General features: G+C 44.1%; 6 protein-coding genes across 6 annotated transcripts; 4 read left to right on the top strand and 2 right to left on the bottom strand.

Annotated features, from left to right (window-relative positions):
• Positions 1-34: 34 nt before the first annotated feature.
• Positions 35-3,644, bottom strand: LOC101778408 (ATP synthase subunit beta, mitochondrial). Its single transcript, XM_004968058.3, has 9 exons — positions 3,086-3,644; positions 2,521-2,596; positions 2,349-2,437; positions 2,153-2,270; positions 1,962-2,065; positions 1,692-1,850; positions 1,370-1,594; positions 960-1,271; positions 35-374 (listed from the first exon to the last, which is right to left on the bottom strand). Exons 1-9 carry the CDS (start codon positions 3,551-3,553, stop codon positions 261-263), a joined length of 1,665 nt encoding a protein of 554 aa, XP_004968115.1. The 5' UTR covers positions 3,554-3,644; the 3' UTR covers positions 35-260.
• A 450-nt stretch (positions 3,645-4,094) lies between these two features.
• Positions 4,095-6,373, top strand: LOC101778809. Its single transcript, XM_004968059.3, has 4 exons — positions 4,095-4,436; positions 5,029-5,211; positions 5,301-5,360; positions 5,854-6,373. Exons 1-4 carry the CDS (start codon positions 4,101-4,103, stop codon positions 6,139-6,141), a joined length of 867 nt encoding a protein of 288 aa, XP_004968116.1. The 5' UTR covers positions 4,095-4,100; the 3' UTR covers positions 6,142-6,373.
• Positions 6,374-6,506: 133 nt separating this feature from the next.
• LOC101779218 (alanine--tRNA ligase) lies at positions 6,507-11,174 on the top strand. The gene is made up of 9 exons (XM_022826279.1): positions 6,507-7,321; positions 7,434-7,588; positions 7,699-7,839; positions 7,965-8,077; positions 8,346-8,438; positions 8,624-8,726; positions 8,807-8,881; positions 9,569-9,664; positions 10,862-11,174. The coding sequence occupies exons 2-9, from the start codon at positions 7,475-7,477 to the stop codon at positions 10,919-10,921; spliced, it is 795 nt and encodes a 264-aa protein (XP_022682014.1). The 5' UTR covers positions 6,507-7,321; positions 7,434-7,474; the 3' UTR covers positions 10,922-11,174.
• Positions 11,175-11,344: 170 nt separating this feature from the next.
• Positions 11,345-19,321, top strand: LOC101779613 (leucine--tRNA ligase, chloroplastic/mitochondrial). The gene is made up of 20 exons (XM_012846296.2): positions 11,345-11,790; positions 12,047-12,191; positions 12,293-12,349; positions 13,069-13,188; positions 13,389-13,493; positions 13,644-13,867; positions 13,965-14,031; positions 14,110-14,264; positions 14,725-14,986; positions 15,072-15,266; positions 15,881-15,960; positions 16,188-16,250; positions 16,338-16,419; positions 16,791-16,868; positions 16,947-17,048; positions 17,132-17,304; positions 17,382-17,559; positions 17,979-18,056; positions 18,314-18,445; positions 18,881-19,321. The coding sequence occupies exons 1-20, from the start codon at positions 11,453-11,455 to the stop codon at positions 19,112-19,114; spliced, it is 2,868 nt and encodes a 955-aa protein (XP_012701750.1). The 5' UTR covers positions 11,345-11,452; the 3' UTR covers positions 19,115-19,321.
• Positions 19,322-19,467: 146 nt separating this feature from the next.
• Positions 19,468-22,346, top strand: LOC101780012. Its single transcript, XM_004968062.3, has 3 exons — positions 19,468-20,383; positions 20,462-20,536; positions 20,631-22,346. Exons 1-3 carry the CDS (start codon positions 20,254-20,256, stop codon positions 21,809-21,811), a joined length of 1,386 nt encoding a protein of 461 aa, XP_004968119.1. The 5' UTR covers positions 19,468-20,253; the 3' UTR covers positions 21,812-22,346.
• Positions 22,347-22,720: 374 nt separating this feature from the next.
• On the bottom strand, positions 22,721-24,627 carry LOC101780420 (polyubiquitin 11). Its single transcript, XM_004968063.3, has 2 exons — positions 24,473-24,627; positions 22,721-23,645 (listed from the first exon to the last, which is right to left on the bottom strand). The coding sequence occupies exon 2, from the start codon at positions 23,643-23,645 to the stop codon at positions 22,956-22,958; it is 690 nt and encodes a 229-aa protein (XP_004968120.1). The 5' UTR covers positions 24,473-24,627; the 3' UTR covers positions 22,721-22,955.
• Between the last annotated feature and the right edge of the window lie 1,810 nt (positions 24,628-26,437).

Below are 26,437 nucleotides of genomic sequence, written 5' to 3'. Positions count from 1 at the left end.
ATGCTTCTATAACCGTGCACAGATGGATGAAATGAAGCAAGGAACCAGCGTAAACATCTGAGAAAAAATTATTGAATTGTTCGCAGGCAATTATTCAGTACAATCTGTTTTCCCTCAAAACTCCAGGAGCTACAGTAAATATTTCGTCGTAATCTACTATAAAGCACTGCAAAAATGCGAGCTCAGGAAGATGATATTGTCTTCATCACCTTCAATTATTCGCACAGCTTGTTTTTCTTCCTACAAGAATGTCATTGCTCTTATGATGCCGACTCCTTGGCGATCTTCTCAGCCTTGGCGATAACTTCCTCGATTCCTCCAACCATGTAGAAAGATTGCTCCGGTAGGTCATCGTACTTGCCATCCAAAACTCCCTGCAACCACGAGGCAACTTAGACGATGAAAACAGCATACATTGATACATAAGAGTTTCATGCTTTGGCTTTTACTCCAAAGTTGCGTTGTAGTATGGAGCAGTTTTTCAGGGTACACATGGAGCAAGCAACGCTTACAGATATGCAATCACACATGATGACTGCATTAATGTGACTAGCCAATCTTATTGAATCTTCATAAATCATAATAAACAATTTTACCTAATTTATTACCCTCCAAATATACCACTATGACTTTCTTTGTTTGTGCAAGTGACATGATGCGAAAGTCTCCAAGGAGCAACGCAATTATGAGGTTGAAAGAGCAAGGGTAATTACACCATTTTCAACAAATATAGCATGTTTAGATATAACAATATATATAAGCAAGGCAGAAACAAGCATAAGCTACCCAATGCTCTATATTGATACTGCTGTAATATTCATATGAACTTGTTCAGAGGATCTGCCATTTCATTTGTGTAAATAACAGCACAAGACTGGATGCAAGTGAGGGAAACTAGGCAAATGCAGTAAAAAATGCTCCACGAGAAATAGAGTTTCATGGCTCCCAACTAATCTCACCTGGAAGCTTTTGACACTTTCCTTCAGCTCCACATACTTGCCAGGTGCACCCGTGAATACTTCAGCCACATGGAAAGGCTGGCTCAGAAACCGCTGAATCTTGCGGGCACGAGCGACAGTAAGCTTGTCATCTTCACTGAGCTCATCCATACCCAAAATAGCAATAATATCCTGCAAGTTCTTGTAGTTCTGCAGAACCTTCTGAACTCCACGGGCAGTGTTGTAGTGATCTTCTCCCAACACATGGGGTGAAAGCATTCTAGATGTTGAGTCAAGGGGATCGACAGCAGGGTAGATTCCAAGCTCAGAAATCTAGACAAGACAAACAACATAAGACATTATAAAACTAGCATGAACACAGCATTGGGAGGATTTTTTTTTTCTTTAAGCACCCAAAGATGTAAACAAACCTGGCGGGACAACACAGTCGTGGCATCAAGATGGGCAAATGTAGTTGCAGGAGCAGGGTCAGTCAGATCATCAGCAGGCACATAAATAGCCTGTACAGACGTAATAGACCCCTTCTTGGTGGTAGTGATACGTTCTTGAAGACCTCCAAGATCAGTAGCGAGAGTAGGTTGATAACCCACAGCAGATGGGATACGACCAAGCAATGCAGACACCTCAGAATTTGCCTGCAATATGATTTGTGTGCATGATGAAGGACAAGCCCACAACACATATAACATTCCAAATGCCAGAATGCAAGGGACTGAAGGTAACCTGACTTACCTGAGTGAAACGGAAGATGTTATCAATGAACAGGAGCACATCCTGCCCTTCAGCATCTCGGAAATGCTCGGCAACTGTCAAACCAGTGAGGCCAACACGGGCGCGAGCACCAGGAGGCTCATTCATTTGACCGTACACCAGAGCACACTTGCTCTCACTCTGCCAAGAGAATTGTCAAAACTTTAGCAACAGAGCACAAGCTAAGCCCACCATACATTATGGTGCAAAATTTACTAATCCTGTACTGAGGAGATCTCAAATATAACTGACCTGCTTATCCCCGAGCTTAATGACACCACTCTCAATCATTTCCCTGTACAAATCGTTGCCTTCACGAGTTCTTTCACCAACACCAGCAAACACAGAAAACCCACCTGATACATAGGAACTAGGAAGTTCAGAAAACAAGCAGGAAAATAGTGAGATGTGAAAGGAACAACAGGTGAAATAAAAGGACAAACCATGGGCTTTGGCTACATTGTTGATCAGCTCCATGATGAGCACAGTTTTGCCGACACCAGCACCACCAAACAACCCAATCTTTCCACCTCTTTGGTACGGTGCTAAGAGATCAACAACCTACATGGCATCAAAATCAGGATTGCACATAACACCAAGACATGAAACAAAATTATAGCATCAGATAAATTGGTGTACCTTAATTCCAGTGACAAGAATCTGCTGTTCGGTAGCCTGCTCAACAAAAGCTGGTGCTTCACGATGGATTGGGAGGAAATGGTTTGTTTCTGTTGCAGGAATGTGGTAGGGGGATTAGTGCTCAAATTCACCGATACATCACAACAAACTGTAACACCAGCGTAGAACTTACTTATGTCACCCTTCTCATCAATGGGCTCCCCAATGACATTCATGATACGCCCAAGTGTAGCCCTACCAACAGGTACCTAAAAAGTATAAACAGCCGTTCATAAATTAGTTTTTTTTTTTGTAGAGTGATGGACAATGTAATACATTGGAACATAATATACGAGGTAGGCTAAAATGCTGCTGCAGTTATACATGCTGCGTTGCGTTTACTATGATCCCCAACATTGTGAATTCTAAGAAAGCAATATTGCTTATCTATAACTTACCAAATACCACTATTTTGCACCAAATTCCAAACTTTAGAATTCTCATTAGTCATCATTCCAATAGTTTCTAAATGATACAAGTAAATCAAAATCTGTTCAACTGAACCCACTACACCCCATCTGAACTACAGCAGTATGGCATATTAAACTCATCAGATGGACATTGTCTCCACTGCAAGTGCAGTGTATCTATCCTCCCTATTGAATTTGAAGTGATCAGAGCGTTGGTGGAATGGAGCTTCCCATCGAAGCTGAAGCGATCAGAGGGCTGGTGGAAATGGAGTGACGAAAAGAAAATACAGTGATTGGCGATCCAGTGTTGAGGACGCGCTGGCCGCGGACGAGGCCCTCCGTGCCGTCCATGGCGATGGTCCGGACCATGTTCTCGCCAAGGTGCTGCGCGACCTCGAGGACGAGGCGTATGTTGTTGTCGAGCACCTCGAGCGCCGTGAGGATCGGCGGGAGCCCCTCGTCGAAGCGCACGTCGACGACGGCGCCGATCACCTGGCACACCTGCCCCACCGCGCCGGCCCCCGTGAACTCATCCGTGATCTTCCCGCCCTTTCCCTTCCCCGCGGCCGACGCCGGGGACGAGGAAGGCGCCGCGGACGGCGGGGCCGGCTGCGCGGCGGAGGAGGCGGCGAATCGCGCGAGGAGGAGGCCGGCCGGGGACGCGCGGCGCGGGGCGGCCGGAGATGGCGCGCCCGCGCGGCGGAGGGCCGAGGAGGAGGACCGGAGGAGAGAGGAGAGGAGGCGGCGGGACGCCATGGGTGCCCCCGCCTAGGGTTTGGAATCTGTGGATGGTTCTAGAAGGAGAGGCGAAGCATTTGGTCGAGGTGAGGAGACGAGGAGGGTGGCAGTGGGCACTGTGCTGATCTATTTATTATTTATTATTTATTATTAGGCTTGAGGCGATTTTACTATTTATTCCTTGCGAATGATTTTGATTTTTGACAGAGAAAGTGGAAATTCAGCATGATCTAAATTTTCGTGTATTTTCAAATGAATAAATCAAAACCATGACAAGCGTAGGTGTGATTCGTAACAAAATGAATGGAAATTTCAGTTCATTTTTAAGGTTTCATTTGGACTCGTGTTAACATTTTAAGGTTTCATTTGAAGCAATGTTCTTTTTGGAAAGAATATCCATACAATAGTACTCTTTTACGTACAAAAAAGATCATTTCAAACACGTTTAGTTGGATTTTTCTTATTTGATATAGTTTGCCTAGTTAGATTTCACAATGACAGTGACTAAGTAGCCAGTGGTGGCCACTGGCCAAGAGCTAAGCTTTGCCCACGTCAGCGCGGTGCCATGGTGACCAAGAGTTCCGCGCTCCTCTTGCGTCCTCGTTCCTCAATCGCCACACACCCCGCGCTACACCTTGCAACTCTGCTCTCTCTCGATCCGAATCCAAGAGCGAAGAAGACGATGGCGTCGTCTGCTGCCTTGCTCCAAGCTTCCACGGCCTTCGCTCCTGTCTTCTGCCCGCTCCCGTGCCGGCCCCAGCCCGCGCCACGGCTCCATCTCCGCGGCTCCCCCAACCGTCGCCGCCGCGGCGTCGCACTCGCCGCTTCCTCCGCCGCGTCGTCGGAGGTAGAGAAAGAGCCGTCGACATCGCCCTCGTCCTCGCCGCAGGAGTCTGAGTCGGTGAGTACTGAGAATTCACGGGGGTTCTATGCTTGTATGGTTGAGCTGCTAGCACCTATCATTGGGTGATTATTTGTTTTCACTCTGTGGTACCGCGACGTAGCAATATTGCAATAACCATAAGCCATGGCCCATGAGTTTCCCCCTTTTTTTTATTGTCCAGCGCATAAATTTCTAGCCTATTTCCTCTCTGCGACTCTGTGTTGATGAACTGCTTCGATACAGTCGCAATAACAAAGCTGTAAACTTTAAGCATTCCTTGGGTTCTAGGCACATGTCAATCACATTTTTTAACATGAGTATTACTTTCTGCCATCGAAGCTATGCTCTCCCTGAGAAAGAAAAATGCCAACTTGCTTAGAATAATGAAATTTCCCGTGTACTTGTTGAGTTCACATGAAAATGTACCTGGTGGATCTTTGAAAAATAGCATTTGGAAGTTGGCATGCCACTGACACATAATTTTTTGAAAGTAGCAGTACATCACTCTAGTTTCATGGTTCTTTACAAAGTACCATTTTATACTCCTGTGTCCTGTGTGCCCTGTTATGCAACCAGTAAAGATTGTTTTCTTGATGTGGGTTTAGCGTAGGCTGTCGCGGACAGTGTGAAGGTGCTCAAGGAGGCGGCCAAGACAAGGAAGGTGCCTGCATCAGAGGTGCTTTCAGCATTGTCCAAGATCAAGAAGGCAAAGCTTGACACATCGACATTCTTTGAGACACTCGGCGGGACAGAGTCTCCAGGCAGGACATGGATGCTCATCTTCACTGCTAAGGTGAGCATTGAATGATTGATATGCTTGACAGTGTCATGGATTAATTGTTTCAGTTTGATGGTTGATTAGTGAGTGCAATGTCTGTTTAGGGGCGGCTAGAGAAAGGGCAGTATTTCCCAGTGACTGCAGTCCAGCGCTTCGATGCTGCGGTGAGCTTCTCATGTTAATTTTATGATATGATAGTTCTGATGACCAGTGATGCTTCAACAGTTTCTTCAGTTGCCATGGCTGCTCAAAGTTCAAACAGATTCTTGTCTGATACTGTATAGTTCCATCTAACTTTTGCTGAATAATGCAAGAAATCCCCCTGTAAGCATTCTATTTGATAGTTACTGGATATTTGCCTCTTCAAATCTTTCTTTATGGGTATGGTATGCATCACATATTCACATTTCTCTCAGAAATGCAGAATGTTCAGCAACATGTCCATTGTCAGCAGTACTGATATCCTGTGGCACGAGAGAGCATGTTTTTAACTGACAAAAGCATTTTGCCTAAATCCCCATAGCTGCATTGCCTTAAATATCATGTGATTTTGCAAATTTGTACACTGATGGCCCTATAGGTTTTCTTGGTTGCAGCTTTCAAGCATGCAACATGTGCCAAACTCTGATATATGGGTATTGTAATTCTGTTCTGCAGGGAAAACGGATCGAGAATGGTATATATTTGGGCCCCATTGGGTGCTTAACCTTTGAAGGGAGGCTATCATGGAAAAAGAAAATACTTGCATTCATCTTCGAGCGGGTTCGCATAAAGGTTGGACCTTTCGGTCCCCTGGAAATCGGCCTTGGAAGCGGCGATGATGGCAGGGAACCCAGCACAAAGGACCCGTTCTTTGTTTGGTTCTATGTTGACGAGGAAATCGCTGTTGCGCAAGGCAGAGGCGGGGGAGTAGCTTACTGGTGCAGATGTCAGCGCGTACCCTGAAAGAGTGAAGGTTCAGTTCACTTCAATCGTTACTGTACAAGATCAGGAAACTTCCTCTGTAGTCTGTATAGTTAGTGTTCATCTTTGCAATGCCTGCTTTGTCTCCGGAAAATAAAAATAAAAGGAGGTGCACATGATGGAATATTGAGGTGATACACTTGTAGGCTTCAATTGAGGTTCTGTAATGAACTGGTGTTTTCACTGAAAACTTAGGCCGTGTTTCAGCTTCTCAGGTCAGCTTTCCGGCTTCTAACAGCCAGAAGCTAGAAAGCTGAAACAAACAGCTGGAAAGCTAAACAAATAGTTGTTGGGCTGTCTTTCGGAAAGATGGAAAGCTAGCTTCTGAGGAAATGAACTGAAACCTGGAAAGCTGGCTGAGAGAAGCTTTTCCTGGTTTTTGGTGTGCTGAGAAGATAAGAATGTATTACAAAAGCCAACAGCAAAAAGTCAGCAACCAAAAAGCTAGCTTCCAGCCAAAAGCCCAAAAGCAGAAGCTCGAACAAACATGACCTTAGCTATGTTTTCTCAGTGTACAATTCCAAAGGAGTTGAACACACATGGCAAAATTCATATGAGCATTCCTCAGATTGTTTCACATATTTCTATTATGTGGGAGCATCACGGCCCAACCTCGGTGGACCAGCAAAGATTGTGCCTTCGCACTGTTGTTTTCCCTTAATTCCTTGACATGTCATGTTGTTCTTGCTCTTCATCCTTCCATGTACGTAGTTGATAGTCCAAATCAAACAGGTAAAAGTTTGGGAGCTTGCAGCATGTCTATTGTTGTGTGATGGAGAGAGCTCCTGCATGAAAGCATAGGGCCGAAGGTGACTGGGAAGCTCCCTTGCAGCTTTGCAAGTCTACGGTTCGTCAAAAGTTCCGGACAACTCCAGAATGAAGGCAGCGGGACACTCAGATACAGACACATGCTTTTGATCTTTCCCAATTTGTTGGGAAATGGGCAGTCAAAACTAACCTGCACCAGAAACATTCTGATCAACTGTTTTCTTATCGTCAGAGAAGTCTGGAGATCAACAGAAAACTGGCCAAAGAACGAAGGCACCTCGAAATCAAGCCTGGCCATCTGAGATCTTTGACTGCACCATCAACATTTTTAACTAGCCGCGTAATTGAATCGACTTCCTTGCAGTTTCTCCGATTATCTGCTATAAATTGGCGGGTAGGCCTCTTCCATTTCTTCAGAATCTCCAGTCTCTCGAGCGTGTTACGCGCCTGATTTGAACCACTTGGCGCTACCTGACGGGCTAACACGCCTCCCTCCAACTTCCTAGCCGCCGCCGGCGATCAGTCTCCCAACCGCGTCCCCGGAGAAATGGCGACGGAGGCTGAGACTGCGCCGGCGAGGCCTGCGGACCCCACCAGGCTTGTCTACTTCGATGACATGTGGACCCTCCGCTCCGCCGCCACCGTTCTCGCCGTCCACCAGGTCTCTTCTTCCCCTCTCTTCTCCTCAGCAGTGCAGGGATATGAGGTAGCAGATGTAGGTTCGAAACCCTAGGCTGGGCCCTTGCTAAGCTATGCTCCGGGTGTACGCAGGAGGAGGGCGGCCGGGTAGCGGTGGTGCTGGACGCCACGGTCTTCCACCCGCAGGGCGGCGGCCAGCCGGCGGACACGGGCGCCATCTCCGCCGCCGGCGCCAGGTTCCTCGTCGAGGATGTGCGGGCCAAGGACGGAGTGGTGAGGACTCAGGACCCGAGCTTTTCGTTTTCTGGAAGAAGAGCTGCAAACTTGTTCAGGAGATTGTAGCAGCAATTCTGAACTTTTACATACTATTTCTCTTTCGTCTTGTTATTGCCATCCAGGTTTTCCACTATGGAAGATTTGAGAGTGCTGGAGAAGGATGCGGGCTTGGATTTAAAGAGGGGGAAAGCGTTAGCTTGGAAGTTGACGCCGAAAGGCGCAGCTTGAACTCAAGGTGATGCAACCTGAATATTTCTACAATTCTTGCTGGAGCATTTCCTCTGAAATAAGAGCATTTCTTTGTGTAGTCGAGTCTTTTCAATTCACTAATATGGCTATTGTGAACTCCTACATCTATGAAACTCAGAAGAGTTTTTTGTCTTTAAGAACATCGTTTTTTTCAGCGTATTTGGTCAATGTAATAAGCTCAGTTTATGTCTGCTCCTTATTATTTCTCATTGTAAGGCTTTACTTCTCATTATGCTATCCCTGTAATGCCGCAGGCTTCACTCTGCTGGGCATTTGTTGGACATCTGTGTGAGCAATGTAGGCCTCTCTCATCTGCAGCCTGGGAAAGGCTACCATTTTCCTGATGGGTATGGTTTAATTATTTTAATGCTTTTATTCTTTTGTTTTCTTCTTTGTATGACTAGCATTTGGGTCCAGCTCACCAGCTGTTACTAACTGCTGGCATGGCACTTCAGCTCATTTTAGCATTTATATTTTATTAGTTGGACTTCAGTTGTTGATCAGAGAACATTTTTGTCTCTCTTCTTTGTAGACCGTTCGTTGAGTATAAAGGAGTAATTCCGCAAGATCAAATACAGGATAAGAAAAATGAACTGGAAAGAGAAGCCAAAAAGCTAATTTCGGAAGGAGCCAAGGTATTCAAAGAATCTGAATATATTGAAGTGCATATCATCCATCCTGTCATCTTGACTTTGAATGTTCACCATTGATGCAGGTCTTAGCCTCTGTTTTTCCTTATGAGGAGGCAGCGAAATTATGTGGAGGTTCTCTGCCTAACTACATTTCAAAGGTTAGTCCTGCACACTTGGTTACATGTATTGTCTTTGCTTATACCAAATGTACACTCTACCAGCAGCATTGATAATATTATAATCCAGTTTACTTCCCCTCAAGAATTGCAGAAGCATTTCGTATCTCTTGATTTATTGACGACACCGCTGTGTGATACTCCCTCGAATTCACAATTCTTGTTTCAGAGTTGTGCACAAAGATTAAGAAAGTTGATCAAATGATTTTGTTACCCTTCATTTATGCCAAAATGTAAAGACACGCTCATTTTTTTGTGAGAGTGATATCATTTGTTTAGCAAGAGCAAGAAACAAAGAAAAGAGAAACCTAGAAGTTCTAGGATGACATGTATTTCGAAAAAAGTTGAAGGCTAAAAAAAGTTCTTTGAATCATGGAGCATAAGGGAAAAAACCAAAGAAAAAGCATGTGCGATTGCATCTAACAGATGTAGAAGTTTACAATTCTTTTGCGTGAGTGTGTCTTGACTTATCATCAAAGTCAAGCATCAATAGTTAAATTATAATCGTAAATTATAAACGTAAGGATCTTAGTAGTATTGTCTATTCTCCAAGTTTTACGCTGCCTTATTACATCAGCCGCATTTTCATGTTAGTGTCAATGAATCATGATGCCTTGCAGTTTTGTGTTTCTCATTAACATTGTCCGCTACCTTATGTTTTCATGGCAGGATAGCAATCCTCGCATTATTAAATTCGGCGAATATCCTGGTGGTCCTTGTGGTGGTACTCATGTTGCAGACATTTCAATCATCAACAGCCTAAAGGTAATTATCATTTTTTGATGCTATCCCAATGTTTCCCAGGCCTATCAAAATCCCGTACAGAATTAACCACAAGTCATAGAAACTGGGTGTAGGCGGAAGGATAGGTTCCACCACGAAATATGGAGTAGACTAGCTTTTGTGAATCCTAAAAATGATATTCGATGCAAATGATGATAGTTTTGAGTGGTGGACACTGGTATTGGACATTTCGGTGTATTTTGTTAGTTAATGTACATCGTTTCTTTCTAATACATTCCCGATCGCCGCCATGTCTGTTTATCTGTCTTGACCATTTCTGTTTAAACCAAATTAGGTAGTGAGTACCATCTTGTCAGAAACGTTTGCAGTACTAGTGTACTGTAATGGTTCCACTTGCTTATCCAAGGACGGATTATCAAGATGGCACTAGGTTTTTGTGGGGGATACTTGCATTCAGGGGCCAAAGTATGAGGAAACTACACGTGAAACACTTTTTTTCCTTGACCATGGGGAGTGACTCCCTAGCTGAAACAGGAAACTCGCTATTCGCTAAACTAGTTTCTCAGGGCGTGGGTGGCCATACTGTCAATTGGAGAAACCAGTACTTGGGAAACACATTTACTATGATGATGTTTGTGCCAGATATCTTTTTGGATTGCTTTGCATCTTTTTTCTATTTAGGAAAAAGTCCATTTTACTCCCCTCACCTATTTACTTTGTCCACTTAACCCCTAAGCAAAATTGAGGCTCGCTTTACTCCCCCAAACTATTTCATTTGGTCCAATCTACCCCCTATTTATATTTCTCTTTTTTTTCTTCGCGTACAAGTTGAGTTTAAATTTTAGATTTTGCCAGTTGACTTATAACATGATACTCTACATTACAAAAATACATTAGCAATTTTTTATGATTACTTTTCTAGAGTTTTGTATATCTAAGATCAATTTCGTATTAAATATTCCTAACCTATGAAAATAACCTTGAAAAAATCTTAGTATAATTTTTTTAACATAAGACATCATGTTTTGTATCTGCTCGCAAAATTTGAACTCAAAATTCAAGTAATATATGAAGAAACAAAAAAAAGAAATATAATTAGGGGGTAGATTGGACCAAATGAAATAGTTCAGGGGAGTAAAATGAGCCTAAATTTATTAGGGAGTTAAGTGGACAAAGTGCATAGGTTGGGAGTCTGATCTCATTTCCTATCTTGATCAGGTAACGAACATAAGAGTCAAGAAAGGCCTCACTAAAGTCTCATACAGCATCAGCCCATGATCTTTTATTGCTGCATGGGCACAAGAAACTTATCCAAGAAATGAAGGGATTATTCAGGAATCAGAAAGCTGAATTTGCTTTCATGGCGTCACACTTTATGTACCTCAGCAGAGGATCCTGTATGACAGTATGACTGTACGAGTCGGAGCAGCAGACATGCTCGTCTGCTCTTTCTCTGCTGTACCTGTAACCTGCACGTGTACGACATACATATGAAATTACAACAAATTTATCGCATTTACATATTCCACCATTTTTCTTTTCAAAATTGGGGTTTGATTTTGTTCTTCTAACCAATTAACAATGCAGTGGCTAGCACCAAAACACAACTGGAAAGAGAGATGCGATTTCAGCTAGATGCCCTGCTTATATTTCTTAATTTGTTTCCCCCCTCTTTCTTTCTTTTATTCCTAGTTTTATCCTGGACCAGCTGCAAATTCTAAAACCTTATCCCAAACCTCGGCTCGTATATTTGGCCACCACACTCCGCTCCCGCTCCAACCTTCCCCCTCTGCTCTGCTCTCCAATCCGATGATGGCCTTGGCGCTGCAATGGCAGCTCCAGCTCCCAGTCCCACTCCAGGCGCGGCCTCCCGCTCTCGGCGCGGACCACCGGCGGCAGCGGCGCCTCCTCGTCCCCGTCCGCCGCGTCCCGCCGCTCCGAGCTCGCTGCTGCGCGGGCGCCGCCGCTGCCGACGACGCGGGGACGGCGCAGGCGGCGGCGAGGAGGGCGTACCCGTACGACGAGATCGAACCGAGGTGGCAGCGCCACTGGGAGGAGCACCGCACGTTCCGCACCCCGGACATCGGCGAGGGGCTCGACACCTCCAAGCCCAAGTGCTACATCCTCGACATGTTCCCCTACCCCAGGTGAGGTGCCCTATCCATCTATCTGCACCCCGTGAGTCATTTGTGTGCTAAAATTCTTCGAGTTTATCACGACCTTGTTACCACTCTCTATTGTCAACTGTGCAATTGTGCTTTGCTTGAAGTTGATAGGAATATAGGATGCAATCGACATTTTGGATTATTGGCAAGTGTCAAGTCATCTGGAATCACATTGCTCGTGCTCGATGCTTATTGCCCGTCACTTGCACGATTTTTTTTCTTTCAAAATGTTGTGCAGTGGAGCTGGGTTGCATGTTGGGCACCCCCTTGGTTACACGGCAACTGACATTCTGTCACGATTCAAGCGCATGAAAGGCTTCAATGTTTTGCATCCTATGGGATGGGACGCATTCGGCCTTCCTGCTGAGCAGTACGCTATCGAGGTAGTTTGGAACTTCAGTGGATGCCCTCGAGGCCTTGAATAGCTTTCATCTCTAAGAGTTATGGTGTGCTATAGTTATCTGACTTTGTACACCGCTTGCAGACAGGAACCCACCCTAAGATTACCACTGAAAGGAACATTGAGCGCTTCCGCACACAGGTAATATACTGCACAAATATGCATGTTTGCTGTGCATTTTGCTTCTAGAGTTTAGTAGACACCATTGTTGTAAGTAAAGTAATAGCACTTAAGCTCCTTTATGAACTCCCAATTAGATATGAGTTGCACTTGTCAAACATTGCATTTCTATCAGGTTTCAACCAAATTAAAAGAGACAGGGCTCATGTCATTTGCTGCATTAGTCTGAGCTAAAAGGGTGCTTGATGCTTCATTCGCATTTGAAATATGGCAAATTTAAGGTGCTGTTAAGATCTTGGTAGTGTTCAGAGTTCTAGAGCAATGTAACCATGCATGCACTATGCAGGTGTCAAGATGTGAAAAGGTAACCTGTATACCTCTTTTACAGATAATATTTTTAGTGCTTGTTGTGTGCTTCATTGTATCATCTCCATCATATGTGTATTGCATATATGAGATCCTGAAAATTGTTAGTGCAGTATTGAGCAATATTTGACTCGCACTGTTGAGCAGTTCACTAATAATATGCTACCTACCTTTTTTTGGGACAAACGCAAGAAATTTCTGTGTCATTCTATTTAGAAGAAAACGTGCTAATCTGCCATTCCATTTCTAGTTGTCATGAACATGGATGAAATGTTGATATTTTAAATGTTGCTGTACCTACTGAAAGAGGAGGCATTCTTTGCTGTAGTTTGGCTACCAGTGGTTCATTAGGAAGATATTTTCTCATTTTGCAGCTTAAATCGTTAGGTTTTTCATACGATTGGGATCGTGAAATCTCCACGACAGAGCCAACTTACTATAAATGGACACAGTGGATTTTCCTTCAACTGTTGAAAAGAGGACTGGCTTATCAGGTCAGAAATACTAGTTCCATCGTGCCTGTTGAATCTTAAGATACAAATATATTAATAGGTTGTTATAGTTCTTGTTTTGCACTTTTTTTATTCAAGTGATCAACAGCTTCGTTCATTTTTAGGATTCTGTTTTTATGTTCTTAGTGTTGCATTTGTGGTTTTCAATGATTTTTAGGCTGGCATTGATATCTTACAATCAGGCCGAGGTACCAGTCAATTGGTGCCCTGCTCTTGGAACTGTCCTGGCGAACGAAGAAGTCATAGACGGTCTGAGTGAACGTGGTGGTTATCCTGTTATAAGAAAGGTATGTGGTAGAATCTGAGGAATTGTTTTCTGCTATGAGTGTAGCTTTTCCTTTTAGAGCTATGTTCAGCCTCGTCAATGCATGGTTGTTAAGCAGCTATCTGCAGAAAAGGGCATATTACAACTATCCATTTTATCTTCTGTTGTATAGCCAATGCGCCAGTGGATGCTGAGGATAACATCTTATGCTGATCGACTTCTTGAAGATTTGAATGATCTTGATTGGCCCGAGAGCATAAAAGAAATGCAAAGAAATTGGATAGGGAGATCAAAAGGCGCTGAGCTTGAATTTTCTGCTGTTGACCAGGAAGGACATGACCTAGGTGCCAAGTTATTAGTTTACACAACAAGGCCTGACACAATTTTTGGTGCAACGTGTGTACTCTGGCTTCTCTTTTTTCAAACTCTGTGCATATTACTACAATTTATTGACCCAGATGGGCATTATACAGCTGACCTTTTTCTACTGCAGATATCTTGTTGTGGCACCTGAGCATGTTTTGTTGTCATCTCTTACATCTGAGGAACAGCGAGAACACGTATGTACTTCTGCCCTTTACCAACTACAGTATCATCAAACTTTGAAGTAAATTGTGGATTAAGTGGGAAATTTTCAGGTCGAGAAATACAAAGAACTCGCAGCAAGAAAGAGTGAACTAGAAAGAACAGATCTTCAGAAGGAAAAAACTGGTGTTTTCAGTGGTTCTTATGCTAAGAACCCAGCAACTGGGGAGATCATTCCAATATGGGTGGCAGATTATGTTTTAGGAAGGTTTGTCAATATATGTTTCTATCCTGATGCCATGCGCAATATCATTGCTATCTTCATCTTTCTTAAAAGAAAATATAACTCAAATGCTCGAAACTCTCGGCTGGTTTGGTGGAGAGCCAAGTGTTTTGACATCTACATTGCGAATATGTTGTGCTTCTTATTGTAATATTGAAGGCAACAGTCTTACTACACAATAAAATATGGTTAGCTAATTCTTTCCAATTTTGGTTGGTATTGTTGCCTTTTGCTTTCCATAAAATGTGTTTTTGTTATTCAGATACATGTAAGATATGGCTGATCACCAGGCAGAATATTTCTGCTATTCGTAAAATTGATCAATGAATCATGAGACATTATATGTGTAAATTTAAGAAATTGGGGGAAATATTTACACTTCTGTTATTTAAAAACAAGTTGTTTGTGACTGTGTGCTCTCTAACCTTTAACTTCCTCTTTGCAGCTATGGCACTGGGGCTATCATGGCAGTTCCTGCACATGACTCCCGTGACCATGAATTTGCCGTGCAATATGAACTTCCAATCATTAAGGTTGTAAGTCCACCCAATGGCAGTTGTGATCCAGCTGAGGCATATGCAGATGATGGTATCATGATAAACTCATGCAATTCTTCATCTGGATTGGATATTAACGGAATGCTTTCCAAAGATGCTGCTCAGAAAGTTATCGAGTGGCTAGAGAGTAATGGCTATGGAAAGAAAAAGGTGCTTTCATCCTACTTCATCATGTAATGATGTTCTGCACACTATTTCTTTCATGAGAGTTTAATTGAGCTGAACCAATGGCCAGGTAAACTACAAGCTACGAGATTGGCTTTTTGCCAGACAACGCTATTGGGGTGAACCTTTCCCTGTTGTCTACCGTGATGATACCAATGAGATGGTGCCTCTTTCAGAAAATGAGCTGCCTCTAACTCTTCCTGAATTGGATGACTTTACTCCCACTGGTACTGGGGAGCCACCTTTGACCAAAGCAACGGATTGGGTATGAGTTAAGCTGTTTTAACTGAGAAATTATTGTTTCTTTGTACAGTACTAATAGATCAGTAGAAATATAAAATAATTATTAAGGAAAAAGAGGGTGAACCAAATGAGAGTCAAATAGGAAGGGGAGAACAGAACCATGTTTGTCTGAGAAGCGTGGAAAAAAGAGCCAACTGTTGTTTGAGTTAGATAGGAGCCCCCATAAATTGTATATATTTGTACAAAGATTAGGAAATTGAAATTTGCAAAGGCACATTTTTAATTTTTTATATTCTGTGATTCCCAGAATTGCATTAGGAGATGTATGAACTGCACACAGCAGACATGTAAAAGAGCCAAGTTTGCAAAAGTTGCTATTTCATCTCTGTGTTTTGGGCCGCCCTGCATCGTTCATCATTGTGTCTTCTAGTTAGCAAGCTAGAAAGAATTTTTGGTTGACATAACATTAATAGATTGAAAATACAAAAATCATATGCCTACCGGTGTCATTAAATCTAATTAAGCTACTGCTTGATAGTAAAAGTTTGCTTCTTTCTCTGTTGGCAAAATTATGTTTAAGTTTCACTCTTGCCTATGCCGAGCACATCTTTTTACCTATTTTTACTGTATTTTCAGGTTAAAACCATTGATCCGTTATCCAAGAAGCCTTCAAAAAGAGAAACAAGCACCATGCCACAATGGGCTGGATCCTGCTGGTAACTTTTGTCATAATTTAATGGTTGTAACTAGCTTGTGGGCATTTGTAGAAGTTTTGTTTCACAATAGGAACCTTGTGATGTTCATACTGACTCATGGAAGAATGTCTAGTTGATAACATCATCCTCTCATTTGAAAACTGCCTATGTCCCTAATTGTTTCCTTTCTGGTTTGCGAGTCCCATGTAAATCCTTAGATCCTTTACGGTGTTAAATGACCATTTCAGGTACTATTTGAGATTCATGGATCCAAAAAATTCTAGTATTTTGGTTGACAAGGCTAAAGAAAGGTGCATCCTTCTTTTTGCATGTGATATCTAGTAAGGCTTGTGTTGTGTGGTGCAATTAACCTATTTTCTGTTTTTGATATCGTACAGATATTGGGGTCCAGTTGACGTCTATGTTGGTGGTGCTGAACATTCTGTATTGCACTTGCTTTATGCGAGATTTTGGCACAAGGTTCTATTTTTTGTTCAAATGTGAACTTCCATTTTTTGTTCAAATGTGAACTTCCAATCCTTCTACCATCTAAAGCCATAAATCCTTTACCTGTCATGTGCAAATCTAATAATCTATGCAAACAGGTTACTTTGTTGATAGTGTTACGAAAACTAGAAGTGATTTTTTATGCATGAAGTCCTGAAAACAATCTTCGAAGCGTGAACTATTTCTATAAGTTGTGCAATTCAAAGCAGAAATTTGGCTCTGTTAGCCAAATTTTTCTGCTCTTATGAAATCTGGGGACCAGCGGTTACTAGCTGGTTTTTTATTATTCTGCCATGCATTTATTGTTCAGCCTTCCTTTATTCTAACTAAATGGTGTCTTGTAGGTTCTGTATGATATGGGTGTAGTCTCCACCAAAGAGCCCTTCAAGTGCCTGATAAATCAAGGATTAATACTAGGAGAAGTAGGTGACACTAATTTCTGTCAGAATTTCCACATGTATGTCAGTGCTTTTTATTACTCCTAATAAATGCTGTCACAGGTTGAGTATACTGCATATAGAGACAATGAAGGAAGATTGGTTTCTGCAGACTCAGACTCAAGTTTGATTGACTGCTACCAAGAAAAAGTACCTGCAGATAAGGTCTGTTCTGGTACTTGCATTCATTATTCAATTGATGTGATAAAAGTTTGGAGTTTGATTTTTGGCTGCTTCATTTTTGCAAGGTTACAAAAGTTGGAGATCATTATGTGCTGAAGGACGATACAAACATTCGTCTAAATGCTCGTGCCTACAAAATGAGTAAAAGCCGAGGGAATGTCATTAACCCGGATGATGTGGTTTTAGAATATGGTGCTGATTCTCTTCGCTTATACGAAATGTTCATGGGGCCGTTGAGGTTTGTATTTTTTTTCTTTCTTGAAGATGAAGTTGCGACTATTTATAGAAAGCTGACTGGGATATTTTGTACTACAGAGATTCAAAAACATGGAGCACTGGAGGTATTGAAGGTGTGCATCGGTTTCTTGGAAGGACTTGGAGACTCGTAGTTGGTCCACCATTGCCTGATGGATCATATAAGGATGGAACGGTGACTTATGAAAATGAACCGACCTTGGATCAGCTTCGAGTTCTTCACAAATGTATTGCAAGGGTAGGTCACAGTTGCCATCCTGTTCTATTAACATTCTTCTCACCTACAAATGAGAGAATCAGACCGATTTTATAACATTAGGGTTGTTTTGTGGGACTAAGGATATGCACTAATTCATCCCACAACACATGCAACCTGCTATTTTAATTATTTTGTAGTTATTAGATCCCAATTTGGGAGGTGGGCTAGTTCTATACTTCTTTCTCTAGTGCCATGTGAAAAGCTATGCCCGTGCACAGGTGGGATTGACACAAATATTTTTCTCTGTTGTTACATATAGTTGTGCGCTCCTATTTCAAGGTTTTAATCAAATCATCAGTGTGGTCGTACTGCAGAACATGATTGTTCGGTGATCATTTTCAATCTGTGCTGTTGTGATCGACTAATTGTGGCAGAACATGTATTATTTTGATTTGTAGGTCACAGAGGAAATTCATGAAACAAGATTTAACACTGCTATTTCCGCAATGATGGAGTTCGTGAATGCTGCATACAAGGTGAATCCCAACTTCCCAAAATTTGGCAAGCAATGAGAATATATCTGGATTTGACCAAGTGAAAGTAGAATTAATTTGCCTGTCATCAAGTAGTTCCATTATGTTATCTATGTATTGTTTTTTACCAGCGATGGAAATTACTGGTAAAAAAAATTGGCTCTATTAGATCATGCAATGTCCAGAACGGCATGCGGGGGCATAAAATTGTATATTCCATGATTTACAGAACTTCTTGTGACTCTTATTTTCTCCTACAGTGGGAAACCCAACCAAAGTCTGTTATTGAATCCTTTGTTCTGCTGCTTTCACCCTTCGCACCACACTTGGCTGAGGAGCTTTGGTTTCGCCTTGGGCATCCACAATCATTGGCATATGAACAGTTTCCAGAGGTAACATTTAATCTATCCTGCTTCAGGGCATCATCCCTTTTTGTTGGGTGACTTACATTGCTGATTCATTTGAAGATGAAGATTTAGTCAGAAAGGGTGGACATGTATAGTTGCTAGTGCTAACTACTAAAATATCCTAATATTGGTAGGCATAAAAACCACTGCAGACTGCAGTATTTTTTAGCTCTGTATATAAGTGATAATTATATTGGTAAATCTCCCCTTCATGTTCGAGAAAATGGGTGAATCGTATATACCTACAAGACATGTAAAGGATTAGCTATCGGTTACTACTGAGATGCCTTACTTCAGGAGTGCTCTTCATAGCGGCGCATTCTAATTGTATTACAAGTATCATATATGTTCTCTTCAGTGTAGAGTCATTTGTTTGTGGCATATCGGAAAAGTTTACTAAACCATTTCTTTTTTGCCCAGGCAAAAAGTGAGTACTTGGAGGAATCAAAGCTTGTACTCCCTGTACAAATCAATGGAAAGACCAGGGGTACAATTCTTATTGACAAATCATGCTCTGAGGATGATGCGTTCCAAATAGCAGCCTCAGATGAGAAACTCTCCAAATACCTTGCTGGAAAGGGCATCAGGAAGAGAATTTATGTGCCTGGAAGGATCTTGAATGTCATCCTAGATCAACAAAAGGCAAAGGCTTGATAATTGCTCTTGCTTTCCGTTTGATTTTGCCAAGGGTCCTTGAGGAGTAGTCGATAGAGATTATTGAGACTGAGATGTTACATATCTGTAAATTTTGATTCTTTGCAACACTTGCAGTATTGCTATACACCTTTTATGTAACTGTAGTTTATTTACAAATTACAAGGAACCTTTTTCCGCCTCTTGGAATACAATTTCCATTGAAGATGAGAAGAAGCTTTGTTAGTACAGCAAAATTCAAGGTTGCTCTTGTCGGGAAAAACCTCAAAATTATAATTGCACCTAACAGTCTAATACAATTGTTTTCCATTTTCGTTACAGTTTCTGAGATTTAGTTGTTCGGTTTCATATGTTGCTTCAGATGTTGGCAAGGAGGATTTGACTATGAGTAGATTCCTCCATGTAGTCTTTCACTAGCAAAGGGTTCGCCCACCTAACTGGAACAGTACTCTCTTCAGTCTAACACCTAACAACTACTGATGGTTACGTTTTTATCATGTTCTGGTTCTTGTGTCCATCGCCCTGCGGCAACTAATTCGAACAGGTACTTATTCAGATCTTGTTACTTTGTTCTGATTTGTTTGTGCTTCATAATCTGTTCCCTGTACTCATTTTATTTACTCATGCAGCAGTCTTATAAGTTCTACAAAACACTCTGTAATTTCAGCAGTCCAATTTGATTTTTTTTAAAAGAAATATTTGGATACACTTTGATAGGTAAGCAGACTGGATCTTTTCTGCTTTTTGGAGTGAGCATTCTGCTAACTTTGCATTCTACTGTAACGAACATAAGGACTTTCAACAGCAATGCACAATAACCACATTCCTACCAAACCAGAAAGGTGAGTGAGACACATGGTTTGCTACTTTTGTTTCTTTTCCCCCATCGAGTTTGCTCATCTAACTTTGCATGATATTCGCAACCAGGAACCGTGCTGCTTATTTTGTTGTTGGCTCCTCGAGATAGTCCTCAACAAACACTACTTGTTTTAATCCAGACGTTTGAACTACCATAGGAACAGTAAAAGTTCTTTAGGTCAGTTAGAGAAGAATATAAGCATAGTGACAACCCAAAGACTCCCCTTACTATTTTCTGCATCAGTTTGCAGTCCTGTAGATGAAGATTTAGGCATTGCAAGATGGCCTGTGAGAAGAAGAGTGTAAGCAATTTTACTGTCAGGGTTGGATTAGTGCTGTTTGCAGGATGCATTCTTGCGCTGATTTCATTGGGGACAATGTTCCGGCATAATGCAGTTCCTCTGCAAACATGTAAGTTACTGCAGTAAGCCAGTAACACATCTTATCTCTCCCAGTGATTTACTTTCTCTCTTACATTTGTGTTTGCAGTGAGCTTGTTGTTTTCAGTAGGTTCAGCTTCTTCCGTAATGTGGGGAGAGGAAAGGATCGGCTCTCATCGTTCAGGTATGTCGAGCATGTCAGACTCAGACGCAATTCAGAGAAAAATTCTTTGAAGAAGCTTGAACAATGCATGTCAGAAGATTCAGGTATTGTGCAGGCAGAAACGAAGGGCCCGTGCTGTGCGATTTCTCGAGCTCGAGATCAGACGTGTGCGAGCTGAAAGGCGACGTCCGCGTCCTCCCCAACGCCACCATCGTCCACCACCATCCCTTGGCGAGGCGTCGGTCATGGAGGATGAAGCCGCACGCCAGGAAGAACGACCGCCATGCGCTCGCCCGCGTCACCGAGGTGACGGTAGCATCGTCGCACGCCGCCGACCACCCCGCTCCCCGGTGCACGACCAACCACACCGCCCCGGCCGTCGTCTTCTCGGCCGGCGGCTACGCGGGGAACATGTTCCACGACCTGACCGACGTGCTCGTCCCGCTGTTCATCACCACGCGGCGGTTCGGCGGCGACGTGCACCTCCTCGTCAGCGACGCCCAGCCGTGGTGGCTCGACAGGTTCCGGCCGCTGCTCCGCAGGCTCTCCTTCCACGACGTCGTCGACATGGGCAGAGGCGCCGGCGCCGGCGGCAGGGGCGTGCTCTGCTACCCCCACGTTGTCCTCGGCCTCGAGTTCCACAAGGAGATGAGCGTGGACGCCGCGAGGACCGCCGGCGGGTACTCCATGGCCGACTTCGCCCGCCTCGCCCGGCGATCCTACGGCCTCGCTCGGGACACGGCCATCCGGCTCCGCGGCCGCGGCGATGGCGGCCGCCGCCCCAGGTTGCTCCTCATCTCCCGAAAGTCGACGAGGGCGTTCACCAACGCCGGCGCCATCGCGCGCGCCGCCACCGCGCTGGGGTACGAGGTGGTGGTCAGCGAGCCTTCGCGGCAGCACGCGGCCGGCCTGGCCTCGTTCGCGCGGTTGGTGAACTCGTGCGACGTGCTGGTGGGCGTGCACGGCGCCGGGCTGGCGAACCTGGTGTTCCTGCCGGCGGGCGCCGTGGTGGTGCAGGTGGTGCCGCTGGGGGGGCTGGACGCCATGGCCGCCGAGGACTTCGGGGCGCCCGCGCGCGACGCGGGACTCCGGTACGTGCACTACGCCATCGCCGTGGCGGAGAGCACGCTGGCGGGGAGGTACCCGCGCGACCACCGCGTGCTGAGGGACCCCGCGGCGGTGAGGCGGGACGGGTGGGCGGCGCTCCGGGAGGCCTACCTCGTCGGCCAGAACGTCACGCTCGACGTCCGCCGGTTCGAAGGAGCCTTGCGACGCGCGATGGAGCTGCTCCGATAGACACGGACGTCGTAGGTAGAACAGCACCTCATGGTCATGGACGAGGACCGCGCGCTGGGCTGGCACGAGGTCAAGAACGACGACACCGTCGAGATCTTCAACGGCACCGACACCGGTGGTGTTTTCTATCCTTCTGTTCCGTTTCTGCTACTCTTCGCTCTTCGGTGCATAGCTGACAGAGATGGGACGACGATATAGTAGTAACGTAGTATGTTGCCTCAGAGAAGAATGTAATGCCCTGCCATTGGTTGAAACGAAAACTTAAGTTTCGCAACTGACTTCGCTAACACAGAATCGAAATGTGCGAGCAAGGGAATTCAGATTTTGTCAACAGATTCACTAGCCATATTCTGACATTGTTGGAGCCTTTGTCAGCCCCTGCGTATTGCAATTTGCAAACAATGTCGGCTACAGAAATTGGAGCACCAAGCATTTAGACCGATCCAGAATCTAGTCATCTCCATCCAAATAATGAGAAAGAATGTGATATTTTTTGTAACTACGTATTCACGCGTAATGAAATTTGATCTTGTTATGTTATAAGTTTTCTGAATTGATCTCTAATAAATTTATACAGCCATATGGCATAGGCCATCGAATTGCTTCTTCAGCTGAACAAAGGTTGCAGTGACACTTGATAAGCTATAGCATGTACTCAGAAAAAAAAACTGGGAAATGGAATTTAAAATACTTCAAATACACTGATCTGAAATGTATCGATCTAAACCCAGAGCACGCAGCATATATAATCCACTAAGAAATTCAACAAGATTTAACTGAGTCAGTAAGCAGCAGGATGGCAAAGCCTACCATCCTCAGGCTTAAATCTAGCTCTCCTCAGGCTTGAATCTAGCTTCACAACAAGCCATGCACAGATTTGAGCTTCACAAACATGCACATAACGACATATCCAGAAACCATTAACAAACAGATTGCCAAACAAATTCAGGGTTCACTTATTTCATCACAGTTCAACCAAGATGCTGCACAGCAGCAAATGTTCACAAACACAACCGGACGACATAGGACTTGCACCAGTAGAAGACCAGGACACAGAACACAGCACGACACAGACAATCTCCATTGGAGAGACAACCAAACTTGTGAACCCATGGACGACAGCAGCACAATGAGCCCTGTGAAGTTACTGGCCACCCCGGAGGCGAAGCACCAGGTGGAGGGTGGACTCCTTCTGGATGTTGTAGTCAGCAAGGGTGCGGCCATCCTCCAGCTGCTTGCCGGCAAAGATCAGACGCTGCTGGTCCGGGGGGATGCCCTCCTTGTCCTGGATCTTGGCCTTCACGTTGTCGATCGTGTCTGAGGACTCGACCTCAAGAGTGATGGTCTTGCCAGTGAGGGTCTTGACGAAGATCTGCATTCCACCCCTGAGCCTGAGCACGAGGTGGAGGGTGGACTCCTTCTGGATGTTGTAGTCAGCGAGGGTGCGGCCATCCTCAAGCTGCTTGCCAGCAAAGATGAGACGCTGCTGGTCCGGGGGGATGCCCTCCTTGTCCTGGATCTTGGCCTTCACGTTGTCGATCGTGTCTGAGGACTCGACCTCAAGCGTGATGGTCTTGCCAGTGAGGGTCTTGACGAAGATCTGCATGCCTCCCCTGAGCCTGAGCACCAAGTGGAGGGTCGACTCCTTCTGGATGTTGTAGTCAGCGAGGGTGCGGCCATCCTCGAGCTGCTTTCCAGCAAAGATGAGCCTCTGCTGGTCCGGGGGGATGCCTTCCTTGTCCTGGATCTTAGCCTTGACGTTGTCAATGGTGTCCGAGGACTCGACCTCGAGGGTGATGGTCTTGCCGGTGAGGGTCTTGACAAAGATCTGCATCTGCGATCATTAAGGAACAGAAGCTGAGTAAGCCACCATAAACAGTACAGCAAAGAACACAAACAATTCTGAACAGAAAAGTATTACTAAACATCTCATTCCGTTAATATAAGCAGTTTCACACTCATGTCGAACAAAATATACAACCACATGTCAACATGCTGTTGAGTAGCAATAGAACAGGGTACCATTCAATATTACAATTGCACTGAAAATTTGCTAACAAATGATATGGCTTAGTTGAAATTTTGAATACTGACAATTAAGAACAAAGACATGATATGGAAATTTGACACAAAAATCAGGCTAGCATCAGTGGTACAGTTTAATTTACCATAGTTACATATTGAGAACCAATTAAGGAATCTTGCAGCGGTATATATGTGAGCCGTGAGCCATGACATAGATCAACAATGAATTAATTAATTAATTTCTCGCCAATTCCTGTTTCTCGTCAACCATATGATCAATAGACACCAATCTATCTAGATCTAGATAATTATAAAGAAAACCACTACCTAGATGATAACCAAAAATGTAACCAGAAACACATGCACAATCGAGCCGTAAACAGGAGCTTGTTAACAGCAATCCAACCCTAGAGCGGCAATCATATAGAGCTTGAACTCGGCGCGCAGAATAGATTTACACCAAATACTTCAATAACAACCCGCACATCTGCATCTCTACCCGCGAATCGACTACAGATTGCAGAAGCAGGGACAGGTATCGCCAAACAACCTAACCCTATGCAACAGATCAACGACGAACACGAACAGGGAAATCATACGAGACATATCTGAGGAAGGGATCGAGAATCCGCATACCTTGAGAGGATCGGGGGAGGCTCCTTGGCTTCGCTTCGATCGCTAGAGCCTAGAGGATTTCGTCGAGATATTGGGGACTGGATGGATGAGGAAGCGAGGGGGGGAGGGTGCCTTTATACACGGGGGAGGGGGCGGAGAGTCGGATACGGGAACGGGAAGAAGAGTCCCGTGAAGCTACGGCACCGAAGGGTGTGGGGCCCACCGGGGAGAGGCAGTTGCGTCGCGGCATCGTGGAGCCCGTCCCCACCTCGAAATTTCCTCCGGAAAAACCAGGGGCCGCCGCGAAGATATCGAGGAGCATGACGCCGTTTGCAGCCACGGTTGGTACCCGTTAAAAGAGACGGGCGCCGCTACGTGATTCTTCAACTTTCTTTTTCTGAGAGTGAGAGGTGATGCTTAATTTCGACCGCGCATGCCTTAGTGCTGTTTGGAAACGTAGGATTATCAAAATATATAGAAATAGTAGAAACACAGAAATGAAAGTACGTGAAATTTGCAATCTTAAAATTTTGGAAATTGTTACTTTTGGTAACACATAAAAGAGATAGGAATTGGAAGAGAGATAAACGGGAAGAAAAGTGTTTATAAGGTCTAACCTCATGTTAATTTTCCTCTAAAATTTTATATAAATCCATATCCATGTATCTCATGAAAATTCTACGAAATTGCGTAGGGTGCAAATCCTTTATTCCAAAGGGGCATGTAGGAATTTTTCATGTACGATTATAATCCTTCAAAAAGTTTTTGGTTTTCCTTTGTTTCAAAGAGATCTTAATTTTTTTCTTCAAAAAATGATCTACGATCAAGACATCAATCGCAGCATGATACGGTGGCTTTAGCAGACACGAGGGTCTCTAAGGCAATAATTTTCTCTTCTTAGGATCCTTTGTGTTAACTCTTCAACTTCTTCACCAAGCTTCTTCGGTGGTCAGCTGAGAAAAATCTGTTCCAAACCAAACCAATGGCTTGTCATCTACCCTTCATCGTATGAATATGTGTTTATACTTGAAAAAAACCCATTTTACTCCCCTCACCTATCTGTTTTGTCCACTTAACACCCTGAATAAAGTTTTGGCTCATTTTACTTCCCTATTTCTTTGGTTCAATGTACCCCTTAATTAGATTTTTTTTCGTGTATGAATTGAATTTTTTTAAAAAAGGAAGTCATCACCCCCACCCACCTCCAAATCTTGAGCAAAATCGATTCCTTCTTCAACCACAGCTCTCCGATTCTGGCCACGAAGATTCACCCAAAAACCACGCCGTCCAGTACAGCATTGCTCGCCTCCTCGGCCGGCTTCCCCAGCAGCCCCCTTTCTCTTTCTCCTTGACGCCCACCATCTATTGCGGGGTTGCTAGGGATTCCTCCATGGCTGCAGCTATATGGTGGATGCGGCTGCTATTGGGGGCGGATCTTATGCTGATTCGTTGCAGGGACATGAGGATGGTCACGAATCAAGCTCCGTCGACCTGCAGGGAGTAGAGCGAGCATTGGTGTTGACGAATTCAGGGGAGAGGGCGGCGACGCGTGAGGTATGGGGGAGTGAGGTCGCGTGGGGGAGATTAGGAGGATGTGGAGATAAGGCTGCTGGGTATCGATTCGTCTTGTGGAAGGGTGAGGGGTATTTTGGTCAACGCGTATGTAAATACTGGGGGTGGAAAGTCTAAACGTAGTTATATTTGGGATAAATTTTGAATGCTTAACGTAGCTATATTCTGGACGGAGGGAGTACGTGGTATCAACGTCAAAGATGGAATGCTCTAAAAAAGCAAGAAAACTGTCAAAGAAGGAAAGAAAATAGCAGGATTTTCTGCCAAGGAGAGGGGAAAAAACCAAATGAAACATCGCAAGATAGCTGAAGCTAAGGAGCCCAAAACCCACCAAGCTTTTGATCCAGCGGTCCAGCCCAAGAAACCAAGCTTGTGTCGTCATGAGTCCAGTGGCCCATAACGTGCTTGGAATTC

The sequence above is a fragment of the Setaria italica genome, chromosome V, assembly GCF_000263155.2.
Source record: "Setaria italica strain Yugu1 chromosome V, Setaria_italica_v2.0, whole genome shotgun sequence".
NCBI lineage: Eukaryota > Viridiplantae > Streptophyta > Magnoliopsida > Poales > Poaceae > Setaria > Setaria italica.
The sequence above is the reverse complement of the archived record's forward strand: the minus strand, read 5'-3'. Positions and strand labels throughout refer to the sequence as shown.